We start from the raw sequence: 8,992 nt of genomic DNA on the forward strand, positions 1-8,992 counted from the left end.
GATAGATTGTATAATTATTATTATTATTATTATTACTATTATTTACCCAGGATAGCCTCTTTAGTTCCTATTGGTACTGCTATCAACGAGGGTCCTGCGAAGGGGGTCCTAGCGCATTTAAAGCTCCCATTTGAGCTACGAAAGTCGTGCAAGCACAGCAATCGCTCAACTAGACAACCGCCTAAGATATCAATCCTATTCTCATGCTGAGCGCTAAGCAGAAAGGATAGATTCACACTTTTATAGTCTCTGGCATGACTCGGCCGGGGTTTGAACCCAAGACCTCCCGCACTGAAAGCGAACGCTCTACCACAAGGCTATCAATCGGACTTCACTACAACCAATTCGTAGTCCCTTCTATATTATATTTCGTGCAACTCAACTTTTAGCTATTTTTCAGTAATTCGTAAATAACTCACTACTGATTGAGAATGCGTCAATTGCGCCATAGAGTTATTTTCTTTTATTATATCTCTATGATTGCACCAAATGCATCAATCGCACCACTTAACAAGACTTCTAGAAATCAGTAAGCTACACGAATTTTCCTTGATTTTCATCCTTGGTTTATTTGTCGATATTAAATTTTTTCTGTCCGTTTTTTTTTTGTACATGCTGAGCACCTCCTTAAGAAACTGCTCTTTATTAACCATGTTCATCACCAACAAAGTTTTCAGATCTACTAAAGCATTGGTTGTATCGCCATCGCCATCGTCGTCATCCATCATTATCATCATTAGCACAAGAAGCAGCAGCAGTAATCGGTGTTACTATCATCAAAAGTGGGACATTAACATTGCTAAAACTACAACTCGATCCGAGGACCTGCTGTCTCTTTTTGCTTATCGGACGGCGAGAATCAATAAACGCAGCGACAATGAGAGACAAAACGACCTGGGAACGAGGTTGCTGAATCTGATGGTTGACATATTATCATAATTTTCGATCCTGCAAATCTTTGTATTATGTATTATTGGTAACAAATCACTTAATAAATATTTGAAATATCTATTTGCGTCATTTTTACAATACTATATTTAAGTATTTCAGGCAATTTTTTTATGTTGTAAGGAAGGAACTAATAAACAACACATTTGTGTATCATTCAACAACTAACTCTCTTCAAATCATGACCCTACTATATATATACAACTCTTTATCATAGATGTTTCTCTCCATCCTTATTGTTGCATTACAACATTATTGCTCACTAAATTACATCTTTGTTATACCTAGGTTTGCTAAGTTTCGCACATTGCTTCTTCTCTGATAGATAAAAGCAAAGTTAAAGGCGATTATGGCCAAATGATTTTCTAACATATTCAACCCCAAAGTCCTTAAAACTATTCTGGTGGAATGTTCATATTCTGAAAATATTAACAAAGTCATGTCTTTGAGTATCCAACTGCTTGCAAGGCAAAAACAAAGAATGTTCTGGGCTTAAAGAACGTTCAAGCAAAACACGAGAATACTCTTTTTAAGTTTAAGCATGCAGCCATGTTACTAAAACAAACTAACGTGACCTTCGCGTCCTTTTTTATTTCCGCCGTTGCCACACGAGGCGGAATCTTTAAAATCGCCTGATGAGTTCGGACGGGTAGGGTTGGTTGTCCATTCCCCTGTTTTCGTTGTTAAATAGTCTATAAAACAGAGGAAATATTTAGTAATAATGAAGAAATTGGGAAAGATTGACTTCCATTGCGAACTTTTCTAGTATACCTTTAATGTTTCTAAATTATTTTGGAAAGAAAAATTTAGTTACAGCTCAGATATTTCCTGATTACACGTTTTTTATAATTTTATAATATTGATGTTTTAACTTTAAGATTATATTCAGCATTATTGAATGAATTAATTAATTACGGTCAAAGTCTTCTTAATTTTTGACTTTTACTAACAAGCCTCGGTTTCAAGCAGAGGTCAATTAGCACAGAATTAAAAAAAAACTGTATTAACAAGTTTTTTTGTTTGCTCATAGTGATAAGAAACAGAGATAATATAATGAATCGACCCGAAATAGCCGATTTTTTTATGAACTTGTCCGACTGCAGGTGGCTGAAGCATGAGAGCATCAAATCAAAATAAAATGGCTGACAGATAGGAAGATTACCTATCAGGAGACGGCTTTGATTTGATTTTGCGGTTGATTGACGAAGATATTACAGAAACTGAGCCAGAAATTAGCGATGAAGTGACTAACGACATCGACACTATGCATACAGCAGCTCACACCGGTTTTTCATGTCAACACTGACAAAAAATTTGCCTCACAAAAAGAGGGCCTTCACGACATACCAACACTCAGAGCAAGTACTGGCACCTGGGAGCAAAGAGAAAAAAGAAGAAACGGCAGAAGAAAGGCTCCATCCCCTTTTAATCTTTAATCTTTGATCTTGTTCTCGTCCTCTTTGTTGTTGCCAACAAGCACCAGTCTACTTTATTCCAAGCAATTTGGTGCCTTGTTTGACTTGTTTGACTTGTTTGACTTGTTTGACTTGTTTGACTTGTTTGACTTGTTTCCTTTTTTCTTTTTGTTTTTTTTCTTTTTTCCTATTCAATTTTTTTCCTTATTCGTTTACTCCATTCTTTTAACTGTTGGTATTTCTTTTCACCAAGTGTCCATTTTTGCGCTCTCTCCAGGTGTTCTATTGTATCACTTTTTACTTGCTTCATTCTTATCTTGCTCTTCATTTTTTCTACCACACTTTCTCACACTTCCCTATATGTTCTATAACCTCTTTATGTCAACATTCACATTTCCTTCCCGTTGTTTTCTATGTCATTCATCTCTAGCCCAAACCTCGTTATTTTTGTAGCTGCACTTAACTTTTTTTAACTAGTTATTTCCATTTATGCATTCTGTTTAAAGTATCTGGAAGCTAAATAAAGTTTATTTAACATATGTTCTGGTTTTTACATAGATCGTATGAAAAGTTGCCGAAAATTGCCCGAAATCCAGTTTTTTCCGATTTTTGGGTAAAATCCGAAAAAAACGGGAATCAAATTAATCATATGTTCAAAACATGGAGAATAACCCTTCATGATAAAACAAAGTTGTGTCGTAAGTTTCAAGTTCTAAGGATAATCCTAGCAGAGGTTATTTATTATATTTTCCCAGTTATGAAGGTTTCATAGAGATTTTTAGGGGTAGTTTCGAGTAATAGCCAACATCAAAGCCTCTGAGAGGCATGGGACCAAAAATTTGGCATGCAGGTGTCTAATAAATAAATACTGAAACTCATTAAGTATCATAGTCATACAACGTAGCGTTAAGGAGTTATTATGGACCGAATAGGGTTAAGCTCTTCTTCCTTTTCTTTTTCTTTCCCTTTACATTAAGAAGTATATAGAAAGGCTGAATGTTACCCACAATCAATTATGAGTGAATTTCAGTCTTTCACAATTGGTACCTTAAATAATGATTTGCCAGCTTATGCAATTATTCGAGATGTCATCCAGTGTTTTCGTGGTGATGCTGAAAAGTTTTATTCCTTATTTTACAAGGTGATATCAGAATCAAGTAATCTTTTTGGTGAAAATCTTAATAGAAATTGTAGGTTGCTGCTTGGCTTTGAACTAGCTAAACATGTCATTTATCAGGTGCTAAAATGAAGAAATGATGTTGTAAAACTAAAAGATCATAGTGTAGAGTTTTCTAATAAAAAAATAAGTATCATTGGTTACCTGAGTGGGTATGTAGTTAGTACGTTTTATCGCTGTATACGTTCTTCAAAGTCAAACAGTCAATCCAGCCTTTACCATCAACAAGGCCTGGAAATATTGTTAACTGGCAAGTTACCAGAAGGACAGCAAGTTTGAAAAAACATAAACTTGTTGATGTTCGTAATCGTGGTGGGTTGTGAAGAGTTTTAAAGAACTTTACATGTATCTCCAGACTATCTCTGTTTCTTGTGACTATGGTTTGTTGTATGAATCTCAAGATTTCACATTTTATCAGGTTTCAAGTAAGGATTTCAAAATCACATTTATTTTTTTCAAAAAAGTTGAGAAATAGCAGCGGTACATCAACAAATTCGGGACTGGTTTTTGACAAAAACACAAAACTTCTGCACTGCTGATAATATTCGCTGGTATTTGCAATAACCTTTCAACGTAGCATCGAATGACATTTAAAAGAAATTTCACATTTAATCGTCTTTTCTTATTGCATAAATGGTAGACTTTGTGAGCCCCGAAGAATGATGTCGATTTTATTAGTATTAAATTATTTTTATGACTTTATATAATCAAGAATTTAATTTAATCTTCCAAGAGTATACAAGATGAAAAACATTCCAAGTAAATGCATCTTTATATGCTTCAAGCAATCAAAAAGTCAAGAATTTGGCGAGCGGAAATCAAGTCGGGTCTGAAGTTTACTTAAACTGGCTTTTATCACAAGAGATTTCACCACTCTTGGCAAAGTAAAACTAACTCCAATATTTTATTAAATTGACCGAAGTGAAATTGCAAGATTTCCATTCAAAGACTTTATCCCGGAGAAAAATGTGTTTCTTTGATCAGTACCCATGCTTTAAAGTTATAGCCCCCCCCCCCCCCCCTGCTTTTTAGAGTTCTAAAAAAAACGTCTTAAACGGTATAAAACATAATTTGACGGAAGCCTTAGCTCTAAAACAAAAAACATAATACGAGCTTTTTTATCGGTTTTACGCATCTTGTAATGCTCGATAATTCGTCACTCACGCGTTCACAGAAAATGTTAATAATTCTTCAACTATAAATCTTAAACATTAGTTACTAAACTTTCACGCACAATAAAAAAAACAATGAGCGTATACACAGCTGGTATGAAGAGGGCGTGTCCGAACATCAGCAATATCCCAAGCCTTTAATTTAACGCCCAGGGTCTTTATTAGCATATTCACAAGCATAGACATCCATGACTTTAGTAAAACGACGGTGAAGTCAACTTGGCATATTATCAAAATAGTAGATGGTTGTTTTTTGTTGCAATATGTTAAGTCAAATAAAATACTTGTTAGAGAAACACGCTAATTAAAGACTTGATGGTGTCGTTTCCAGTTTAAAGAGAATTATTAATTTCACTATGCTACAATCTTGAACAAAGTATTTGCAAACAGGGCGTGAGTCTGTCCCTACATGTAATGTGGGTTGTTCAGTAATTCGCACCATGGGAGGGCTTCTTATACCCAGTTTGTCTGATTTAAATTTTTTATCAAAAAAGTAGCGAACTTTAGCTATTTTAATGTTGTCCATTTCGAAGAATATCCAAAAAATCAATTGTGCATATATATTAAATGGTACTTTTTCACTTTGAGTTAAATACTCGACCTATTAGACGGAAGCAAAGTGGACTATTTCAAAAGACCAAGCCACTTCTACTCCTTATGTGTTGCTTAAACAGCCGTTCAGCTTTCGAGACGTTCAAGATCTCAACCAACTGTATCAACAAACCAAGCCTACGTGGTGTTTTATCTTTGCATTTAAAATATCGCTGATGACATATTGGATTTCATTTCTTGTGAGATCTTTGACAGTATACACACTTAGTTCATCAACAAAGTACAATGTAAGTAGCAATTGTCACCTTTCCTTCTGAAAATCATTGTAAAAATACTGCTAATACTAATGAGACGTTTAATTATATTTTAGATGAAGTCTCTTGTATGTATACTCCTTCTTGGTGTAATTTCGCAAGGATATGCATTTCAATGCGATGCTATGTTTTCTGGACGGGTAAGTGATGTTCAGTTAAGCATGATACAGAAATATAATTCTGTAATCTTTTAGAGTCAAGCCGATTCAAATGCAAGCAATTCATTTACGAGGAATCCATAGGATCACTACCTAGTAGAGCAAGATCTTTCAGTAAAACGCTAAATTGATTAAGTTTGTTGTTTTTCTTGTTTAAAGGTATGCGGTAAATACCAGAAAGCTAGCAAATCACTTACTGATGCAGTTCAAATAACCAACATGGCCATGGCAGATGCTGTTAGCGAGATTGCTCACGATACTGAAATTTTATTTCAAGCCTTTTTGCCATCGTTGAAAAATACCAACATGAAAGATCAAGTGATCCGCTTAGGAAAGCACTCTGTAATTCGTATTTCTTCCAACATGACAACAGAAGAAGTGAAAGCTGTGATGGACGGTAAAATTTGATATCTTTTCTAGCTATTTTGACACCTATAAATTCGGCTTTGTAAGAACAAGTTTAAATTGGATATCTTAAGGGGGACTTCAAAACGAGTTATTGATTTTTGAATTTAGTGACTTACACGAAAAGTAACGTTTAAAATCATCTTAAATATCACATTGACATCCAAATATAAGTAAAAATGACAGAAACGTTCCATACATATATTGGACATCCATAATTTATTCGATAAGCACTTATCTTGCTATTAAATCAAGCTTTCTAATAAAATAAACTTGAAACTTTTTTTGAACTAGCTAGTTAGCTATATTCTTCTAAATTTTGCATATAACAAGCTTCTTGCACATAAAGCCAGTCAAAGCAACAACATCACTTTTAAATCTTTTAGCTAGTCGAATAGCATTTTTTAACAAATATTGCCCCCCATGTTGTCTTCTTGTGTTTTCCTTGTCAAAACAAACTTTCGAAATACTGATATTTAATATATTTAGCTCATTTTAGCGCCAAAAAAATACTAAAAAAAATATTTCTTTTAATTAGAAAATAACAATAAAAATATCAAACTTATCATAAAAAAAAGAAATTATTCATTACCAATTTGTATGTACAATACTTGATCTTTCCAGTGGTCTATTTATTTGACACTATTATTCAGAATTTACGAGGATGGAGAGTTTTCCATGTCGGGGAGCTTATTTGAACCGCTTTGTAGCCCCTGTAAGGCAATTAATTTTTGCGTAAACTATTTTTTTCTAAAAAATGGTGTACAAGAAGATTAATTTTTGCGAGTCAGCCATGTTGAAATATTTCACGATGATTTTTTTTTCCCACTTAATAAACTATTTTAAGACACTTTAATTTTTTTTATATCTTTACTGATAATATTTCGATTTGATTTCATTTAAAGCCTACTTATTAACATAATGCTTATATCACAGCGGTTGACTTTTATTTTTATCACTTTCGAAAAATCCAGGAATTTTCAGGGATTATTGGGCAGAAAATGTTTTGGATAAATTCGCAAACTCGACGAAAATTACCTAAATCAGCGGAGATTATATGAAACACAATGACATTATTATCTGATGTAGGTATGTTGAAATGGTTAAAGACGTTGTCCACGGTCGGAATGATTGGTGATAAGGAATTTGAAATATTCAGCAAGGTTATTGATGAAGCCATGAAGAAAATTCTTTCAACCAGCAGTAACGCTTATCTCATCGTCGGTGAGTGTTCTCATCTCAACATTACTATTTCTTACATTAAGCGTCAGACTTTTTATGCTTTGCACTGAAATACCAATCATGCGCCAATTATGCCTTTGTAAGAATACATTTTCATTAATTTGGCTTTGGTTAATATTTTCGAAACAAAATTATAATTTAAATTTGCTCTCAACATGTGATATGGATTTTTGTTTATCCTTTAAAAAGAGATCAGGGGATTTTATAACCCTTTAATTTTTGCGTATTTTTCATTCTGCACTAATCAAAACAAATCAAAACAACATCAACTTTAAAAGTTTTCAGAAGCATCCCTTCCCTTCTTGCAAATATTTCAATGTTATGACTTTTTTGTTCATTTCGCGCGCATTCTCCGATGCTGTGACAAATTAAAGATGGTGTTTGATTTTATGTTTTAAGATAAGATTGCGAAAGTCAAAGAAGCTTTAAAAAATGCTTTAAGTGGAGTCAGCTTTATCACAAGAACTTTAATCTTAAAAGCTGTGGACAGATTCAATGGACGCTTGGATCAGCTCTCAACAAAACTCTGCAGCATCTTGACAGCGTTTGGTCTTGGAGATAGTAAGTATTTCTAATATATTATCAAAAATCAGAATTTTAAAAATGAACAAATACAGTAACAGGACTTTCGAAAATCTTAAGTTTTTTACATGGAATATAAGAATATGTAATTTTGCTTTCACTTTAGGATGTCTGGCTATCAAGGCAAAGATCGATGCAGTCATTGCCAAAGTAACTGGGAAAGTTGCTTCTGATGCAATCACTAAAGCACAGTCAGCTATTGCTGTGTCTGAAGTGCATCTGTTTGAGATGTTCGAAGAGATTGACAAAGACACACCAATTGTGAAACGTGGGATTTCAGATAGTAAGTGTATTGCACTATCTAGCGACAATCTTTAAAAGAATCTACAGTTTAGCTACCTATTTTTTTTCTCTTGAAAGGAACATTAACAATTCTATAATAATACTCTTCAATATCTATTTTGACTCTTTAACATATTTAAGGAAAGAGCTGCCTCTGTATTCTGTTAACTTTGAGGATACGTATATGCACCTGTATCGGAAATCTAAAATTGATTTTCCTGATGCTGATATATGTAATTTATTTTTAGCCTGGAGCAAGGTTCAAAAAGCAATGAAAGATCTGGGAGATAAGATCACGGATGCAACGAAGAAAGCAATTGAGGAGTATAAACCAAAAATTAAGGATGCTTTGACTAAGGTGAAGACAGTTGTTATTGATGGAGCAAGGAAAATCATTATTGAAGTTCATGGTGGCATTGTAAAAATCCTTACTGACGGAGTGACAGGCACATCAGACTAAAAAACTTTGTAACTCTCATGTTAACGTAATAACATGCATATATAGCAATACAATACGGTTACGTTCTTTTTTCTACTCCTTTCTCGTAAGAAAGTAACGGATACTTAATGAGCCTAGGATTCGATGTTTTGACTCCCTATCCTTTCCACTTCCGCATTACTCCCCGATTTCTTAACCCTATTCGGTCCAGGGGGAGGGAGGAGGGGATTCCTTCTCTTCAACATGTCGATCCAAATTCAGATAAACGATTCGCATAAACGTTTTTAGTTTTGAGAAAAAACAAGC

General features: G+C 34.0%; 1 protein-coding gene across 1 annotated transcript; it reads left to right on the top strand.

The window, feature by feature from the left end:
• Positions 1–2,241: 2,241 nt before the first annotated feature.
• On the top strand, positions 2,242–8,760 carry LOC130613010 (uncharacterized). The gene is made up of 14 exons (XM_057434334.1): positions 2,242–2,360; positions 2,922–3,061; positions 3,341–3,553; positions 3,736–3,839; positions 3,896–3,965; positions 4,756–4,806; positions 5,103–5,140; positions 5,321–5,551; positions 5,635–5,718; positions 5,896–6,133; positions 7,231–7,365; positions 7,783–7,944; positions 8,072–8,248; positions 8,496–8,760. Exons 1-14 carry the CDS (start codon positions 2,242–2,244, stop codon positions 8,705–8,707), a joined length of 1,974 nt encoding a protein of 657 aa, XP_057290317.1. The 3' UTR covers positions 8,708–8,760.
• The last annotated feature ends 232 nt before the right edge of the window (positions 8,761–8,992 follow it).

Source organism: Hydractinia symbiolongicarpus, chromosome 10 (assembly GCF_029227915.1).
Source record: "Hydractinia symbiolongicarpus strain clone_291-10 chromosome 10, HSymV2.1, whole genome shotgun sequence".
NCBI classification, from domain to species: Eukaryota; Metazoa; Cnidaria; class Hydrozoa; order Anthoathecata; family Hydractiniidae; genus Hydractinia; species Hydractinia symbiolongicarpus.

Excerpts from the sequence above, each read along its gene's own strand:
- LOC130613010 (XM_057434334.1), top strand. The coding sequence starts at position 2,242 with ATGTCAACACTGACAAAAAATTTGCCTCACAAAAAGAGGGCCTTCACG. Across the intron at positions 2,361-2,921 it reads GAAGAAACGGCAGAAGAAAG|ATCGTATGAAAAGTTGCCGA; the intron begins GCTCCATCCCCT and ends GTTTTTACATAG. Across the intron at positions 5,552-5,634 it reads GTTCATCAACAAAGTACAAT|ATGAAGTCTCTTGTATGTAT; the intron begins GTAAGTAGCAAT and ends ATTATATTTTAG.